A 19,695-nucleotide genomic window follows, 5' to 3' on the forward strand; every position below is an offset into this window, starting at 1 on the left:
GCAGACCCGATTTATATAAAATGAGTTTTCTGTATTCTCATTTTTGTTAATTTCTCCATTGGGGCAATACCGCACATTTGTCCATACCAATATCCCACCATACTGGTATCGTAAATCTTCCTCTTTCTTTTTTGCAATGAGGTTCTGTAGAACCTCCCCTCCCTTCTGCTCAAAAATTGCAGGAAGTACTATTTGGGGGGACCATTGCCAACCTTTGGGATATAATCAGACCCATTTCTTCAGAGAGAGAGAGAGAGAGAGAGAGAGAGAGAGAGAGAAGGCCCTGGCGTGGCCCTGCAAACGAAACCACCCGGTCCGTTTTCACACATCCCAACACATAGTATGGAAGAAGCAGGGAGAAAGTCTGCATATGCATTTCAGAGGGAAGCTGGCCGATGGATGAACTCGGCGGTTCGACCTCGCGGCGCCCTGCTCGACTAGCTCGGCGCTCTGGCTTCCTCCAAGCCTCTTCCTCGCCCTGTGATTGGGCGGCCAGCTTCCGTTTCTTCCGCACAAACACAGTGACGCGGCTAGAGAAGTCCCGCGCTTCGCCATCTTAGCCCGCGAGAAAAGGAGAGCGAGCGAGCGCGAGAGTGAGTGAGTGAGCGCGCGGGAGAGCGAGAGAAGGCGAAGAGCGCGGGAAGCGCACTTTCCTCTCTTGAGGAGCTGGCGAGGAAGAGGCTGCCGGCGGCGCCATGAACGGCGCTGACTCCACGACGGGGCCTTGCCCGAGCGGGAGCCTCCGTCCCCTGCTGGAGACCCTGGAAGACCCCGCAGCCGCGCCGGCGGCGCTCACGGACGCGCTTCTGACCCTCACCAAGTGAGTGTCCGGCGAGGGCGGCGGGTCCCTCCTGCGGCCTTGCGGGCAGGCGGGTCTCTGAGAGGGGAAAAGCCTGGGGGGGGGGACGAGTCTTATCTCGCGGCCAGGCTTTAGCCCCGGTACTTGTCACCACCACATACACACCTGAGGGATGAGAGATGCTTATTGCATAAAGAGGGGTTTTTTGTTGTTTTATTAGGTAGGGCTCCGACCCTCTTCGCTCACTGGCCCACAGGAGGCGGGCATCTCTCGAGGGGGGTGGGGTATTTTTATTTTTATTTTTTGCCGCCTGTCTGCTTCCCTTTTCGTCAAACAAAACTTCTCAGGGGCTGCGAGGCCGTGAACGTTTAAGTGCTTTGGAACCATTTCGGTTGGGCTTTTAACGACTTTAGAACGCACCTAAGCGTTTCGAAAAGGGCGCGCCGGCGATTGCGCGCCGTCAATCAACAGGGAAGGCTTTCCTCAGCTTGGGTGATGGGGCGGGGGGGGAGATTTGGGGGAGAGAGGGTTTCCCTGTTGGAAGTTTGCCTGCTGCACTGTTACAAGGCAGAGGAGCCCCCTCCCGAAGTGGGCGTGTGATGTGGGTTTCTACCTCTCTGTTTGGAGTTGCTATGGGGGGGGGGGAGTACGTTTCCTTTTTCTCTGGAAGGAGTGTGTGAGAGCTTCGCATAGGCACCGGTGTGTGTCAGTTGTCTAAGAATTAGATTACTGTATCTGTGTGCTTCTGTACTTAGCGGGAGTGGTTTTTTCTTTTAAAAAATATAGATCAAGTCTTTGTGCAGTCTTGATTCTACTCATGTTTACTTGAGGTATCTAGGAAGCTGTCTTACAATGAATTTCTCTAGCTCAGAGTTGTCTACTTTGGCTGTGTTCAACTTTTCCTGACCTGAGACCCACTTATAACTCAAACATTCATTCATTCATTTTTTGTTATTTGTTTTTATTTGCAGGCCTTTGATATAAGGCCAAAGGGCAGTTTTGAACATCGGAGGGAATAAACATACATATGTTCTGCAATGCATAGCTTTAGGAAAGTTTTAAATGTTTGATGTGTTATCACATTTTTAATATTCTGTTGAGAGCCGCCCAGAGTGGTTGAGGAAACCTAGCCAGATGGGCGGGGTATAAATAATAAGAATTGTTATTATCCACACAGTACACAAAAAATTAAAACAGTTACATACAGTGAGGGGAAAAAGTATTTGATCCCCTGCTAAATTTGCCCGTTTGCCCTCTGAGGAAGAAATGTTCAGTCCATAATTTTAATGGTAGATTTATTGTAGCTGTGAGAGACGGAATAACAACAGGAAAACACCCAGAAGACAAAAGTCAGAGATTGATGTGCATTATAATGAGTAAAATAAGTATTTGATCCCCCTATCAACCAGCCAGATGTCAGGCTACCTGGTATCTTCACTGTATGTTACGAGCTGAGATTAGAAGTACCTGCTGTAAGGAAGAGGTCTTACCTGTAATCCCAGCTTGTTACAGTACCTGTACAAAAGACACCTGTCAACAGAAGCAATCAATTCAGCAGATTCCCAAGTAGCCACCATGACCAAGACCAAAGAGCTGTCTAAGGATGTCAGGGACAAGATTGTAGACCTGCACAAGACTGGACTGGGCTACAAGACCAGTTGCCAATCAACTTGGTTTGAAGGTGACAACAGTTGGTGCAATACAGTAATTCGCAAATAGAAGAAACACAAAATAACTGTCAACCTCCCTCAGTCTGGGGCTCCATGCAAGTTCTCATCTCGTGGAGTTGCAATGATCAGGAGAATGGTGATGAAGCAGCCCAGAGGTACACAGGGTGAACTTGTCAATGACCTCAGGGCAGCTGGAACCATAGTCACCATGAAAACAGTTGGTAACACACTACGCCATGAAGGACTGAGATTTTGCAGAGCCCACAAGGTCCTCTTGCTCAAGAAAGCACATGTACAGGCCCGTCTGCAGTTTGCCAATACACATCTGAATGACCCAGAGGAGAACTGGGTGAAAGAGTTGTGGTCAGAGGAGACCAAAATCGAACTCTTACTCATTATAATGCACATCAATCTCTGACTTTTGTCTTCTGGGTTTCTGGGGGTTTTCCTGCTGTTTTTCTGTCTCTCACAGCTAAAACCTACCATTAAAATTATGGACTGAACATTTCTTTGTCAGAGGGCAAACAGGCAAATTTAGCAGGGGATCAAATACTTTCCCCCCTCACTGTATAGAGGTTGGCACACTTGCTGGTGATCAATTAAGCAAGGACATTTTGATTAGCAGCCCCTGTCTGCTACTTAGCGTCTTAATTCCTATGGAATCAGTAAGGGTGTACTTAGTTTTTCACATATGATTTCTCCATCTTGGCTTTATTTCTGTTAAATGAATTACGACATGGTACACCATATGCCATGCCTTGTTGTTCATCTGAGGTTGTATTTACACAATTTTTAGACCTAAGGAACAAATGATTGCTCCTGTGTCCTGATATTCAAAGAGGGTGCACTTTCTTTTTCCCATGACTATTAATTTCTAGGGTTTAGCTCTCCCATCTATAGTACCATCATCCTGGCAATGATCTATACTGTCTGGTAGCAGCAGTTCAGGATTTCAGGCATGGCTCTCTTCTAGCACTCCATGGGGGTGTAAAGAATTTAACTGGGGCCCTTTTGCATGCAAAGTCTGTGCTCTCTATCACTGAGCCACCACCCTCCCCTTGAAACTGATGCATGAGAATGGCAAGCAAAATATAACCAAATATGCCAGTTTTAATGTACCGTATTTTTCGCACGATTGGACGCACCGGACCATAGGACGCGCCTAGTTTTTTGGGGGGGAAATAAAGGAAAAAAAATTTCCCTTTATTTCCCCCCCAAAAGCAGGTCAGGGAAACCGAACCAGGTCGAGGAACAGCGGGATAGTGGCGCTGCGCCTCCCTGCTGTCCCCCGAGCTTGTGGGGCTGGCTGATGTCTGCCTAGCGCGCGGGGCGCTCTGCTTCAGGGCGCCCTACCCGCCGGGCGGCAGGCTGCTATCCGCAGCTTGGGGAGCCTTGTGGGGAACTGCTGCAGGGCTCCCCACGCTGTGGATGTATGCCTGGCGCGAGGGGCGCTCTGCTTCAGGGTGCCCCACCCGCCGGGCGGCAGGCTGCTATCCGCAGCGTGGGGAAGCTTGCGGGGAGCTCCTGCAAGGGTCCCCATGCTGCGGATGTGTTCCCAAAGCGCCGGGAGCTCTGCTTTCAGGGCGCCCGACGCTCCGGGAAGCAGGCTGCTATCCGCAGCCTAGACACGGCTAGCGGAGCGCTAATCCCGAAGCTTGGGGCGTGCGGAGCTCAGCGTGCCCCAAGCTTCTGGGCGCCGGCAAGGTCTCCGCTAGCCCTGGGAGAGCCCCGCGACGTCGCGGGGCTCTCCCAGGGCTAGCGGAGACCTTGCCAGCACCCAGAAGCTTAGGGCGCGCTGAGCTCCGCACGCCCCAAGCTTCGGGATTAGCGCAGTGGTCCGCTAGCCCTGGGAGAGCCGTGCGACGTCGCGGGGCTCTCCCAGGGCTAGCGGAGACCTTGCCAGCACCCAGAAGCTTGGGGCGCGCTCAGCTCCGCACGCCCCAAACTTCGGGATTAGCGCAGTGGCCCGCTAGCCCTGGGAGAGCCGCGCGACGTCGCGGGGCTCTCCCAGGGCTAGCGGAGACCTTGCCAGCACCCAGAAGCTTGGGGCGCGCTCAGCTCCGCACGTCCCAAACTTCGGGATTAGCGCAGTGGTCCGCTAGCCCTGGGAGAGCCGCGCGACGTCGCGGGGCTCTCCCAGGGCTAGCGGAGACCTTGCCGGCACCCAGAAGCTTGGGGCGCGCTCAGCTCCGCACGCCCCAAACTTCGGGATTAGCGCAGTGGTCCGCTAGCCCTGGGAGAGCCGCGCGACGTCGCGGGGCTCTCCCAGGGCTAGCGGAGACCTTGCCGGCACCCAGAAGCTTGGGGCGTGCTGAGCTCCGCACGCCCCAAGCTTCGGGATTAGCGCAGTGGTCCGCTAGCCCTGGGAGAGCCGCGCGACGTCGCGGGGCTCTCCCAGGGCTAGCGGAGACCTTGCCGGCACCCAGAAGCTTGGGGCGTGCTGAGCTCCGCACGCCCCAAGCTTCGGGATTAGCGCAGTGGTCCGCTAGCCCTGGGAGAGCCGCGCGACGTCGCGGGGCTCTCCCAGGGCTAGCGGAGACCTTGCCGGCACCCAGAAGCTTGGGGCGCGCTCAGCTCCGCACGCCCCAAACTTCGGGATTAGCGCAGTGGTCCGCTAGCCCTGGGAGAGCCGTGCGACGTCGCGGGGCTCTCCCAGGGCTAGCGGAGACCTTGCCGGCACCCAGAAGCTTGGGGCGTGCTGAGCTCCGCACGCCCCAAGCTTCGGGATTAGCGCAGTGGTCCGCTAGCCCTGGGAGAGCCGCGCGACGTCGCGGGGCTCTCCCAGGGCTAGCGGAGACCTTGCCGGCACCCAGAAGCTTGGGGCGCGCTCAGCTCCGCACGCCCCAAACTTCGGGATTAGCGCAGTGGTCCGCTAGCCCTGGGAGAGCCGTGCGACGTCGCGGGGCTCTCCCAGGGCTAGCGGAGACCTTGCCGGCACCCAGAAGCTTGGGGCGTGCTGAGCTCCGCACGCCCCAAGCTTCGGGATTAATGCAGCGCTCCGCTAGCGGTGGGAGAGCTGGGTCTCCCTCTGCTAGCAGATAGCTTCCTGAAGCCTGGAGAGCGAGAGGAGTCGGTGCGCACCGACCCCTCTCACTCTCCAGGCTTCAGCGAAAGCCTGCATTCGCTCCATAGGACGCACACACATTTTCCCTTGCTTTTTAGGAGGGAAAAAGTGCGTCCTATGGTGCGAAAAATACGGTAAGTTCAACATTGATTATACTTTTTAATTCCTTCACATTAAGAAATAGAGCCAATATAGATGAATAGGGTAGGGAGGTGGCACCTGGCTCAGTCACAACAATTTTTTAAAAGTTCATTTAGTATGTCATGCAGTCTGTGCATGGAAACATCCTCCTACCATCTTAGCTGAGAAGAAGAGGAGTTTGGATTTGATATCCCGCTTTATCACTACCGGAAGGAGTCTCAGAGCGGCTAACATTCTCCTTTCCCTTCCTCCCCCACAACAAACACTCTGTGAGGTGAGTGGGGCTGAGAGACTTCAGAGAAGTTTGACTAGCCCAAGGTCACCCAGCAGCTGCATGTGGAGGAGCGGAGATGCGAACCCGGTTCCCTAGATATGAGTCTACCTCTCTTAACCACTACACCACCCTGGCTCTATGAGTCTTAGATAAGTAGGAAGTAAAGTCTTATCTATGCAAGAGTTTGGCTATTGTGTGCCAAAGGGTGAGCATGAAGAACAGATGCACAATTGAAGTGAATTTAAATATATTGTTTTCATTTACAAAGCTTGCTTTCTGATTAGCTTTGTCAAGATTAGCATATCTTGTGTGCCACTTTCAACCTCTGAGCCACCAAATCAGCATTATTTGCAGTTCTCTGCATCTTCACAGTGGCTGTAAATGCAATCATAGATTCCCTGCTAAGACAGTTTGCAGAATTACTCCCCTTACACTCCCTTGAAAATCTATTCCTGGTGGGTGGGGAATGTGTGTGTGTGCAGGTTGCTGTTTGAGGGACAAGTTCATAGAATTGTAGAAATGGAAGAGACACCGAGAGTCATCTAGTCTAGCCTCCATCTCAACCATGGCATCTATGACAGATGGCTATCCACCCTCTGCTTTAAACATATGATGGAGAGTCCACCACCTTCTGATGGAGCCTGTTCCACTGTCGAACAGCTCTTATCACCAGAAAGTTCTTCCTGATGTTTAGTTGAAATTTTCTTTCTTGCAACTTGAAGCCAATTCCATCACTTGCATGAACAGAGGAGCAATGTAGGATTCATGCCATTATGTGATACTTAGTAAAAGGTAAAAAAGGTAAAGGAACCCTAGATGGTTGGTTGTCCAGTCAAAGGCGACTATGGGGTTGCGGCGCTCATCTCGCTTTTAGGCCAAGGAAGCTGGTGTTTGTCCACAGCTAGCTTTCCAGGTTATGTGACCAGCACAACTAAACTGCTTCTGGCGCAATGGAACACCGTGACGTAAGCCAGAGTACATGGAAACGACGTTTACCTTCTTGCCACAGCAGTACCTATTTATCTACTTGCACTGGCATGCTTTCGAACTGCTAGGTTGGCAGGAGCTGTACAGTGGTACCTCGCAAGACGAATGCCTCGCAAGACAGAAAACCCGCAAGACGAAAGGGTTTTCTGTTTTGGAGGCGCTTCGCAAGACGAATTTCCCTATGGGCTTGCTTCGCAAGAAGAAAGCCCATAGGGAAATCTCCGGGACCTTTTAAATGCTGGTGGTGGGGAGCAAAGCCTTTCCCCCCCCCTCCGGCCTTCAGAAGAGGTCCAGGAAGGCCGGCGGGGGCTGAAAGGCTTTGCTCCCCACCGCCAGCATTTTAAAAGCAGTCCGGGATAGCAGGGAAGCGCTTCCCGCTATCACGGACGGCTTTTCAAGGCAGGCGGGGGGGAGCAAAGACTTTCGCCCCCCGTCCGCCTTCAGAAGAGGTCCCTCTTCTGAAGGCGGGTGGGGGGGCGAAAGTCTTTGCTCCCCCCTGCCTGCCTTCCCGGGAGAGCGGAGAAAGGCAGCGCGTTTCTCCGCTGTCCCAGACGGCTTTTGAAGGCAGGCGGGGGGGGGAAGACTTTCGCCCCCCGCCCGCCTTCAGAAGAGGTCCAGGACTCCTTCTGTTCCTCCTCCCGCATCGCAGCGACGCGCCTGTCCTGGAAGCCGAAGGAGGAACAGAAGGGTCTCCAGAGGCGCTGCGCAGAGAGAGAGAGAGAGAGAGAAGGCGCAGCGCCCCTTGAGCAACGCGCCTGTCATGCGAAGCCGGAGGAGGAACAGAAGGGACTCCTTCTGTTCCTTCTCCAGCTTTGCTGAAGGGCGCTGCGCCTTCTCCCTCTCTGCGCAGCGCCTCTCCTGTGAAGCAGTCTTTGTCCCTCCTGCCTGCCTTCCCAGGGGCTTTTACATCGCCCCGGACAGCGGAGAAGTCCTCCGCTGTCCCGGGCGATTTTAAAATGCCACCCGCCAGCATTTTAAGATCGCCCCGGACAGCGGAGAAGTCCTCCGCTGTCCCGGGGTTTTTTAAAATGCTGGGGGTGGGAAGAAAAGCCCTTGTCCCCCCCCCCAAGCCTTCAGAAGAGGTCGGGGGACAGACTGTCCCCGGACCTGGTCTGAAGGCGGTTTCCATAGGAACGCATTAATTGATTTTCAATGCATTCCTATGGGAAACCGTGCATCGCAAGACGAAAAACTCGCAAGAAGAAAAAACTTGCGGAACGAATTAATTTCGTCTTGCGAGGCACCACTGTACTTAGTAATATAGTGACATTCACTGTGTTTAAGATCTATGCATTGGCTCCATGCAAGTTTTTGTAAAGTGAGTCAATTTGCTGCTGTGATCGGCCTTTATTTGCCTCTCGTGTTCCTAAGGTTGTATTGGCATTTTTCTGAGAATGCTCTTACTACCAGACTGTGTCACCGGTGACAAGACATTTCTCTGTTTTTTGAAACAGTTGAGAAATCTGTAGATTAAGATTAGTAATTTTCAAATGGCAGAATGAAATTCTCCTTGTTCCCATTCAAGTTTGCTTCATATCATGGAGTTAATGAACATGACATTCATTCACCACATTAATTGGTGGTTAGACTTGCTTTTCTCAATACTGTAATGGCATTGTGCAAAGGTACTGTTCCAGGGGGTAATGTATAAAAGCAAAAATTCATAGTTATAATGACCACCTGGAACTGTCCCCATGTCTTGCCTTTCTGATCGAGTGTAAGAGCTCTCAAAGCCCTCCAGAGCCTGTGCAAGATCTTCCCAGAACCCAGTATGCAAAGTGAAGGAAAGAGGAAAGAGCTTCTTAAGCTCTCCAACTTGCTTTCTGGGCTCTGCTTTGGAGGCTCCCACAAGATCTCAGATGGCCCCTTCCAACAGTTGCTCACATGCCTTTTATTTTTGGAGGTCAAGCACATAAAGCTGTGATTGCATAAGTAAAATCCATGTAAGTTGTATCCCTACTGTTTTTTGTTAATCAAGTCTTCAAACACTGTGTTTTAAACATTTTATTTTTGTTTTTAAATATTTGATTATGTACCTGCAATAGTGAAATGAGTAGAATTTGTTGTATTACACTGTAACTTTCATTTCCTTACTTTTATAATGCTTTTTAAAGAACTGAAGAAGCCTTCAATCATTTATCTGCATACCCCTTCCCTGGGTTCTGTTTCTTTGGGTGGTGCTGGAGTGTGGAGGGATGCTGGAAAGAGCATTGCAGTGGCTATTAATATAGGGAGGTAGGGAAAAGCACAAATTGCTTTGTCAGTTATGGTGCTGCAGTATTACTGAGCCAAAATTTAACAGTAATAGCCAACTCCCTTCACATTGTGTTGTTTTCAATAGTATCTTTACTTGCCAAGCATAGTTTACTCTGTGCAAAAGCCTGTTGCTTTTGAAAATAATATATACAGAAGATGTGCCTTCAGCTTTTTAATTTAGGTAATTGCCAAAATGTGCTTTTTTGTCTATGTTGGGCTGTGTAACAGAAAACCTGTTGTGTTTTTCTACATTTAAGTCGCCTGACTGGTGAAGAGGGAAAAGAATTTGCATCTGAAGTTGGGAAACTCTTCCCTCAGCTCTACAAGATATTTAAGGTGTGTATTTAAAATTGTATGGTTTTTAGTAAATCCTCTTTTTAATAAGTATCCCATTCCATGTATAAAGGATACTGAGCCCTTGCCTTTCCCTTTCTGCTATTAACATTCTCCCCCACACTCCAACCTAGTAGTTGCTACTCCCCAGTGGTAATGACTACTACTTTTCCTTACCATACTAGGTTTGTCATAGACATTTCTTTTTACACTTCATGTGCAATAAACTTGGTAGGACTAGCAGTTGACAGAAGTAGCATGTGGGCAGCCCTGGCAAAACCTCCAGAGCAGCAGCAGGTGGTGGTGGTGAGGTTTGTCAGCTGACAGGCATGCACAACCCTTGTCCATGGCTGAAACTAAATGTCAAAGTTGAATTCAGCTGGTCCTGTTTTTCTTCTATTTAAGCAAAGCTAAGAGATCCATCCTGGTAAACTGTTGGCGATTTTGTTCATAGGCCCTTGTCAGAAGTAGACCTCTATCGTTTAGTGGGAGTTGCCTCAGCAGCTCACCAGCCATGTTAGAAACGGCTTCTGAAACTATACATCCATGAGAGAGAAGGAAAGAGGCAAGGAGCAGCTTTTTACGTGGCATTATGGAATGCTAAGATTTGGAGATCCTGTATGTTAAGATCAGCTTTGGAAGCTGCTGTTCACATGGATCAGGTTAGGTTGTGGCACAAGAGATAGGGCCCTTCATGGTAGAAGGGGAACTGTTGGAGTCTAATGTAGCTGGACTCTGGGGCTCAGAATGGAGAAGCAGTTAGCCAATAAACTAGCTTTTGTATCTGAGGGTGTAGCATATACTATATTTTTTAAAGCAACCAAAAATAGTAGCTGTTTTGCTTTTTATTGACACAATTTAAAAATTCTGAACCATTGCAATTATTTGTCAATAAGTGTTGTCAACATGAGTTAAAACTTTATTCCTTCTTTTTGTAGACATATATTCCTACTGAAAATTCAGAATTGAGCAGTGCAGCCTTGCAAGCCTTAGGATTCTGTGTGTTTAACTCAAAGACTGCTGCTTTGCTATGTGGTAAACAATTTTTTATTCTGTTTCAAAAATTAATAAATAATCCAAATCTGCTTTTTACAGATGGACTGCCAGCAGTATCATAAATATCAATAGAATAAAATATATGTGGTATTGTACTGTACGTAATACTATTCATATCATGTTATTTAGCTCTCTGGCCTGGTGTTACAATGTGACTGAATTGCTACAAGTTTCAATGACTGTAACTCTGGCCCAGTTTTTTGCGACCTGAGTCTGGCAAGAAGACACAGCTTCTGGTTTCAGCATTCTTCAGTGCCTTGTTCTGGGTCTGCAAATATTAGAATCTGTTACCCCTTTTATATCATCGTCATGTGTGTCTCTCCTGTTTCAGAACACAAAAGCAGCAGTGCCTTAGAATGAGTGAGGACTGCATTAGTTCCTTCCCTGCTGAGTTTGTGATACTAGGCATAAACAGATTCACGACCATTGTATCATTTTCAAGTTTCCCCCTTGTTTTACCACACTGAAAAATGCCATTTACCTTTTTCTACAGAATCAGAAATACAGGAGTTGGTGTCAATAGTGAACAGTGTTGCTATAAAGGCTGTGGACAAAAACACTCGCACTAGAGCACTTTGGGTGATCTCTAAGCAGTCCTTTCCTTCTGATACTGTTGGAAAGCTGGTGAGTGTTCTCTGTCCCATCTCCTACAAATAACATTTTGTTAAACTAACATGTTCAGTCACCCACATCTCATTTGTGTTTCAGGTACCCAGTATTATTGGTATGTTAGAAACAGTGCTGAATAAAGGAGACTTGCATTCCATGGTGGTTGAATATGAAGCATTAAATGTTATTATACGGTATGTATCAGGTGTTAAATTGTTGAGCAAGTGTGTTAGAAGTGAGGAAGAAAAAAACACTTCAGTAACATCTTGGTCAGATAAAAAAATCAGGGTACATGCTTAGAAAACAGCTTTCACTCTGGTGGTTATTTCTCAAGTCACGAGGGCTATTATATTAAGTCATTGTTGTAGATGGTGAATACCATTTGCTGTTGTTGTAATATTGTAAATGTTGGTATTTCTCTATTGTATAGTTTGCTCTCTGCTGCCTCTGCTTCCCAACTTTCTAGGAAACCCTAGAATTAGCTCAGTTGGTTAGAGCGTATCACTGCTACTGCCAAGTTTGCAGGTTCAATCCCCATACAAGCCGCCTGCATATTCCTGCATGTGAAATGAGGGTGCACCTTAGAGTGCACCAATGACAGTGCACGACAGGGAAGATTTGTAGTGGTGGCCAGACTGTCTTTTCTTACTGTTACTGATCTTCTCCTTGAGAAGCCTTTTGAGACACTCTCCAGTTACTCAGAACACAGTGTGATAGACACTGGTGAAGAAGACCAGTCATTGTTAACTACACAATATTTCTTACAAACCTTGGTCATACTGACAAATATATCTGAACTTAGGCTCATAGAACAGGCTCCATCCCACATGGAAGAACAGGCTGTAAAGTGGGCGAAGCTGATCATCCCTTTGGTTGTCCACTCTGCTCATAAAGTGCAGTTAAGAGGTGCTACTGCATTGGAGATGGGAGTACCACTTTTACTTCAGAAGCAGCAGGAGGTGGCAGCAGTCACTGAAGAACTTATGACTACGGTAAGGAAGGCCAACATGTTATTTTTTAAAGGATGGGTTTTTGGTTTTTTAAGAATTCCACATATGTGCTTAAGGGCCCTGTCCACTCTAATGATCACTTCATATGACTCCCTACTCCTAGTTTTGCATATATACTTGCAATTATATTTTATGATGTCATACTTGCATATGAAATACTACTATCTTCAGGGCATGGTGATAGCCCTCTCCCTCATCACTCCCACACCCTCCAGCAAGTATTCAGTGTCATTGCGCCTCTGAAGATTGGCTGTTTTGGTTAATAGCTGTCAGTAGACCTACCTTCCACTTTATTTTCAATCCCTTTTCTATTCATCCCTAGCACAGAATTTGCTCTTTCACCGCTGGTGCACACACAGTTGACATTTTTATAGCCACCACAACCCCAAAATCTCTTCCATAGTTAGTCACTGCCGCATCAAGTGGGGTCAGTGGGTGGGTGGGGAGGGGGAAGATGGAGGGAGGAATCATACAAACTAATTTAGTGTTGGGTTATTTTTATAAATAATGTTGTTTGTATTCTTGCAGAAAATAATCCCAGAACTCCAAAAACTATTTGCATCAAAAAATGAAACATATGTTTTGAAACTTTGGCCTCTGTTTGTTAAGCTGCTTGGCAAAGTAAGTTGGACATTGATTTCTGTTGTTTCAGCTACTGTAGGTGTTGATGATATGGATACATTAACTGCATAAAACAATATTTACTCTTCCAGGCGCTTCATCGTAGCGGAAGCTTTATCAATTCATTGCTGCAATTAGAAGAACTAGGATTTCGTAGTGGGTCACCGGTGGTAAAGAAAATAGCTTTCATTGCATGGAAGAGTCTGATTGATAACTTTGCTCTAAATCCAGGTAGACTAAAATACTAAGCAATTTTGATTTATTTCATTAGCATGCTGAAGTAGAAAAAAGAAAATAATTGTGCACACTCATGTGATATACTTCCTGTTTGGGAGCAAGTTCTGTTGATTGCAGTTGAATGAATTCTAATGGTTGAGATCTCTGTTTCAACTTAGTAGCAACTTGTGTGTGCAAGTGAAAACAGTGGGGGAGTTGTTAAATGCTGCACTCAGGGCACCCATCATATCACTAGTTAGTCTCTATGCATGTGAGAGTGACGTCTGGCCCTTTTGAATATGCTGTACATATCTTGCTGCATCAATAACAAACACAGCCAGCAGTGTGCCAATAATAATAATAATAATAATAATAATAATAATAATAATAATAATAATAATATAATAATAATTTATTATTTATACCCCGCCCATCTGGCTGGGTTTCCCCAGCCACTCTGGGCAGCTTCCAAAAGAATATTAAAATACTGTGATACATCAAACATTAAAAGCTTCCCTAAACAGGGCTGCCTTCAGATGTCTTCTAAAAGTCTGGTAGTTGTTGTTCTCTTTGACATCTGGTGGGAGGGCGTTCCAACAGGTAGACTTTTGCTTTTTTTGGTGAAAAGGGACCAAAGGTTACCTTCACATGCATATATAAAAGCAGGAGTTAGAATCATGGAATTGTAGAGTTGGAAGGGACCATGAGTGTCATCTAGTCCAACCCTCTGTAATGCAGGCATCTTTTACCCAAGGTGGGGCTCAAACCTACGACCCCAAGATTAAGAGTCTTATGCTCTACCAGCCCGGCTGAATTAAGTTGCTACACAATACATGTGAAATTCTTAGGAATGTTTGGAATGGAAAAAGTGGCCACATAGCCACTTCCTTCGGTACAAGAGCTGCCACAGCCCTTTTACAGGTGTTTCTCTCTGCATGGTTTGAGCCTTGTGCCAGACCCACACAAATGCTATCCATATATTAGGGAAAGATCTGAAAGGGAGATTCCTGCTGTCTTTCCCATGAGCTGGAGCCCTGTGTTATAGAATTATTATACAGTGGAACCTTGTGTTACGTACCATCTACCTTACAAGTGCCTCGAGTTACGAGCTCCACTGACCCGGAAGTAGATGCCCCTAGTTGCAAACGTCCTGGGATGCAAGTGGAAGTTGAGCGCTGGCGGTGCGGCAGCAGTGGGAGGCGCCATTAGCGAAAGCACGCCTCATGTTAAGAATGGTTTTGGGTTACAAACAGACCTCTGGAATGAATTAAGTTCGTAACTCGAGGTACCACAGTGTAGTTTAAAAGTGTGCTGGCAAATATCTACTCGTCTGCATTTTTAATGAAGGGATCCAGAAATGACTATAAGTAAAAAAAATTTTTTTTTTAAAAACCCATCAAATACTTCCAAAGATTTTGGATACTTTGGAAAAGGTGAGTAGGTTCAGACCTCTGTATTGCATCTCTGATTTCACAAATAAGTAAACAAGTAATAATCAAGTTGTTGTGGTCTTGAAAAAAAAGTTCACCTGAAGTTGAAGCCACAATTCCTCTTTTGAGTTTGAAAACTGATATTAATTTTAAATCACATGTAACAAAACCAAGTTTCATTTTCTTCCCCCAAGAAATCTTGTGCAGTGCAAAAAGGCTGAAATTGCTAATGCAACCACTGAGTTCCATTCACGTGAGAACAGAAGCTCTGGCACTGACAAAGCTAGAGGTCTGGTGGTATTTACTGATGAGGTTGGGACCTCATCTCCCAGCCCACTTTGAACAGGTAATCTCATCTTTTATATTAACGCTAATATTAACACTAGTTAAAGCAGATTTCCCAAAAAGTTCTTAGCTTTGTTTTCTCTTATTTGACTTGTGCATTAACTTCATTGGGTCTAGTCTGATTAGGACTAGTATTGAATACCACCCTTACCTGCATAATGGAGAATTTATAGTTATGATATGTCTAGTAGTTGTTAGGAACAGATAAGACCTAGGAGACCAAGGTTCAACTCTCAATTCAGTCATGAAGTTCACAGGATGATCTTGGGCCAGTTACTGTGTCTCAGCCTAACCTTCCTCACAGGGTGGTTGTGAGGCTAAAACAGAAAGAAGTATGGCCATGTAAACCTTGAACTACTTGGAGAAAAGGTGGGATATAAATGTAATAAATATGTGATTAAAGCTGATCTGCAGAAAACATTAAACCAGAGTATTTGGATTTATGCTGATTTTAGTTCAATTGAGCTGGCTGAACTAGTTTGTGGGTGACATTTAATATTAGTGCCCAAATGCATCACTGTTGCCTCTTACTGTCGAAACTATGGAGCCTTAAGCACACTTACTACAATCATGGAACTACAAGTACAGCTGAAGTCTATTAAAACCTTATTTTCATTCATGTGCTAGATAAAGACTTTAGTAGATTCCTACATGGAAGTCTGTTGTTTGTTCAGGCAGTTTAGCCCCAACCTGTTAAATTGCTTCTGTTTGTGCCTCATGGTGTTTTTTCCCCTTTTAGGTTTGTGTGCCATTGATTCAGAGCACTTTAAGCTTAGATTCCGTTCTACAAGGAAATTCATCACGGTTAGCTATTAACCAGAGTTTACTAACACCGGGTTCTGCACACAAATCAGGTAGGAGGGAAATCTCTTTCTGACTATGATTCAGATGCAACAAATCTGAAATCTAAAAATTCAAATACTGTGTTTTATATCATGGGGTTACATATGCATGGACTTATCCTTAGCACCACCTACCCTGTTGTAATGGATATATTTCAGTTTGTACAGCCTCATATGGAAAGGTTCTTCAGTATGTGTACTTAAGAATTTGTCTTTTTTGCACATTTGTTGCATCTGAATCATATCTCCAGTGTATTAAACTATAAGATTCTGTGGCTACAGTCTTTAAGAGCTCTTGCAATTACTTCTCTAAAACAAATATTCAGACTACATGTAAAGCTTTGAGATTAGCAGCATAGTCTGAGCCTGTTTTTGAAATAGAAGCCATGGTTAAGTATTTTGATCTCCCCTCCCCCCAAAATCATTTGTTTATATATCATTTTTGTGTTTTTTCGTGTATATAAAAGTTTCTGTGGTTCAAGTAATGCACTACTGGTTTTATTTAGGTGCTTTCCCCAATGGAACCCCTGCAAATCAAAGGATGAGCCTGAGTTCTAGTACAGGAGTTACAGCCATTCCATCAATTCAACTTCTAGGAATCGAAATGCTACTTCACTTTTTCATGGGACCAGACGTTTTGACGTTTTCCAAAGAAAACAACATTGCACTTAGTTTAGGTAATGTTATACATTTTTTGGAAAGTTCAAGCAGCTTATAATACCACAACACAAGTCTACGCTGCTAGCTGCTCTGACAATTGATAAGAATGATAGAACTTGTGCTTTCTCTTCCCACTTAGAACCTCTTCAGCACTCAGTAATCACCAGTCCTTCGTTCTTCTGTAAGCATGCCAGCACATTCATAAATGCAGTTCAGGTTGGCTTCATTGCAGTTGGAAAAGATGCTTCTGGTAAGATTATTTCCCCCCCTAAGAATATTGCTTCGTGCTATGCAAGTTGATAGAAAGGATTCTTCTAAATGGGCAGTAGTCAAAACTTGATTTATCTAGCTCTTCATTGGGTTATTAATTTGCCCTTAATTCATTCTCTGTCTTGCAGATACTAGTCTAAGTGCTATATGGAAGGCAATGATTCGTTTTGTGAAAGGGGCAATTGAATCAGGTAAGTGGATATATTAATGTTCTGGTGTAGACTATAATAAAAGCTTATGAGGATTATTGGAAAGTAAGAGTGTGGACAAGTAAGTGCACCATCCAGGTAAAAGTATTCTAGGCATGAAGAACCTGGCTCTAACACTCAGTGTCCAGGAACTGGTGCTAACTTTAACTGAGTAACAAATGATAGAGTTGAAAAACACATACGTTTTTCAGTTCTGCTTACAGCTGTGTCTAAACAAATTGGTAGAACATTTAACATGAACAAAGTGAATTCCAGGCCACTATTTCTAAACAGCAATAATTTACCTGAAAGCAGAACTCAGTTTAAAACTTGCAGCAAGAGCATTAATGCAGCTCTGTCCTTTAAGGTGGGCAATGCTGCAGGTTTTGCAAGACCAAATTGTGTTCAAGGCCTAATTTTGCGTCGCTTGTTTTTAGGGAGCAAGAGAGAACGGCAAAGCTCAGACGTACTCACTATGTTACTTCAGGCCTTAAAAAACATTGTTGTGTCAAATGAACTATCTGTGTTAAAGTCAATGGTAAGTTGTTTATTATAGTCTATAAGTGTTTATATAGCTATTAAATTATGATAAGAGGTGGCATATCTACAGAATATATGATCTCTGAACTGGTCCCATTGGACATTGTTTGGGTCAGCATTTGCTCTGGTGAGTAGCGCTTGCTCCCAGTGCTGATACTCATTAAGCCAATGTGCTATACAGCACTCGCTGCTTAGTTAGCACAGGATTTTCAAGCTAAGTATTGTTGGAATTGGTCTTTCCAGTCTTGTGGATCACTGCTTCTGTTAATCCTTGTTTTCCTCTTTGTACCCCATAACTTCATGAAACAAGATGAATATTTTTTCCTCATGTTTACAGATAAGGTTTAGTATTCATGCTACGTAACTATTTTAGATGAATAATTATGTTTTGTTTCCTCCTTTAGTCCCTGATAGAAATCACAATCAAAGAACTGCCTCCAAAAGTACTAGGATCCCCAGCCTATCAGGTTGCTGACATGGATCTTCTGAATGTAAGTGGGCTTTGTGTTTGTGTGTATAAAGCTTATCCTACCCATCATGTCACTTCTACAATATATAATAGGCAGATGACCTTTGTTCTCTTGACAAAGCATAACTAGTAAGACGCATGTATGCTTTAGCTAGAAATGTTTCTGAGTATTTATGTATACTACAGCATAGTATATAAGGAGCCTGACTCCTTTTCTTTGAGTAGTGACCATACCAGAAAATATTGGCAGGAGTCGGATGGAGGGCTCCCTGTTTAAAACATTAACTATTTTAGCCTAAGATTGTCAAGGTTCTATTAGTAAGAAAAGCTGGAAAGAGAGATATTGACATTTCTAGGGCGCAACAAAATACAATATGCCTTGAATATAAAAAAGGTAAAGGGACCCCTGGCCATTAGGTCCGGTCGCGGATGACTCTGGGGTTGCGCACTCATCTCGCCAGCATGACTAAGTCGCTTTGGGCGGACCAGAGCAGTGCACAGAAACGCCGCTTACTTTCCTGCCGGAGCAGTACCTATTTATCTACTTGCACTTTGATGTGCTTTTGAACTGCTAGGTGGGCAGGAGCTGGGACAGAGCAACGGGAACCCACCCCATTGCAGGGATTCGAAACACCAACCTTCTGATTGGCAAGCCCTAGTCTCTGTGGTTTAGACCACAGCGTGACCTGCGACCCTTGAATATACCAGTTTCTTAATCATAAGCTGAATGTGTATCTGATTGTAGCATCAAGTGTAGCATTTCTGAGATCAGAGATCATAAATAGATTGTTGTAGCTGATTAATAGCCATTTAAGGGCTTCAGGTTTTCCCCACTAGCTCTCTTTCTTTGAAAAATTTCTTCCCAAAAGTCTTATACAAGGTGTGACCGGAAAGTTTGGTGAATAGTCACAGAAATTGGACAGCAAGAAATATTCAAAAATACATGGGTTGCAGGCCTTCAAAGTAGGCTCCCTCTGATACAATGCACCATTGACAACGTTCGTAGAACTGTTGGAAACTTCTGGAGAAGTCCTCTTTTCATACTGCTTTCAGTTCCCTCATCACAGCAGCTTGGACATGTGAAATGTTGGGAAATCTGCGCGTTTTCAGTCAGTTTTAAGTTTTGGAAAAAGAAAGAAATCCGGTGGGGCCAGATCTGGAGAATATGGAGGGTGGGACAACTCAGTAACATCAGTAATGATTTCACGCAGAATATGCAATTCTTCCGCCATCATTCAGATGGACGAACGCTGATCTCACATCAATAACTCACAAACTCTCTTGAAATTTGCTGCTGTTCTGCTCGTTGATGGTCTGCCAGACAGGGTCATCTTCGATGGTTTGCTGCCCTTCACAGAAATGCTTGAACTACTCATACACGTGTCTTTCGAGTTACAGCTTCATCTCCATACACAATTGTGAGCATTTTGTGGGTTTCCGATGCTGATTGTATGTTCAAATATTTCTCGCTGTCTGATTTCTGTGACCATTCACCGAACTTTCCAGTTACACTTTGTAATTGCATATGAGCACGGTGAACACAGATCACATCTTGGGATTGAATCATTTAGCAATGATCTGTTCCTTGAAACTGAAACATAATTGTTGACCCCTGTAGCTTAATCCAGCGAACAGGTGTTGTTGATGCTTCTACGGGATAGAATACGTAAGACAGAATAGAGCCATATGTTTGTGAAATATTGCCAAACATAGCAGACTTCTTGACTAAGTACTGTGGCTTTTTTCCTTGCTAGGGGACTCCAGCATTGTTTTTAATTCAGCTTTCTTTCCATGAAGATCTGTTGAAATGCTATGTTCAAGATGAAAGGTAGGTACTAAGAGCAAAGCTTTTCTATACCCTGGTATTTATATATCCTAATATCTGAATTCATTTGGGCTGATCTGATTACTATAA

At 45.3% G+C, this 19,695-nt stretch overlaps 1 protein-coding gene across 2 annotated transcripts in view; it reads left to right on the forward strand.

Annotated features, from left to right (window-relative positions):
• The first annotated feature begins 559 nt into the window (after positions 1–559).
• The window catches only part of RIF1 (replication timing regulatory factor 1), a 38,338-nt gene continuing 19,202 nt past the window's right edge, over positions 560–19,695 (forward strand). For both annotated transcript variants that reach the window (XM_081187153.1, XM_081187154.1), the window contains exons 1-16: positions 560–820; positions 9,449–9,527; positions 10,463–10,559; positions 11,074–11,204; positions 11,289–11,383; positions 11,992–12,181; positions 12,728–12,820; positions 12,913–13,051; positions 14,661–14,812; positions 15,551–15,665; positions 16,160–16,330; positions 16,453–16,563; positions 16,712–16,774; positions 17,209–17,309; positions 17,716–17,802; positions 19,535–19,608. In XM_081187153.1, coding sequence (XP_081043279.1) covers positions 696–820; positions 9,449–9,527; positions 10,463–10,559; positions 11,074–11,204; positions 11,289–11,383; positions 11,992–12,181; positions 12,728–12,820; positions 12,913–13,051; positions 14,661–14,812; positions 15,551–15,665; positions 16,160–16,330; positions 16,453–16,563; positions 16,712–16,774; positions 17,209–17,309; positions 17,716–17,802; positions 19,535–19,608 — 1,823 coding nt within the window. In that variant the 5' untranslated portion in view covers positions 560–695. The remainder of the gene's footprint in view (positions 821–9,448; positions 9,528–10,462; positions 10,560–11,073; positions 11,205–11,288; positions 11,384–11,991; positions 12,182–12,727; positions 12,821–12,912; positions 13,052–14,660; positions 14,813–15,550; positions 15,666–16,159; positions 16,331–16,452; positions 16,564–16,711; positions 16,775–17,208; positions 17,310–17,715; positions 17,803–19,534; positions 19,609–19,695) is intronic.

Source organism: Podarcis bocagei (genome assembly GCF_964188305.1).
Source record: "Podarcis bocagei genome assembly, chromosome: 1".
NCBI classification, from domain to species: Eukaryota; Metazoa; Chordata; class Lepidosauria; order Squamata; family Lacertidae; genus Podarcis; species Podarcis bocagei.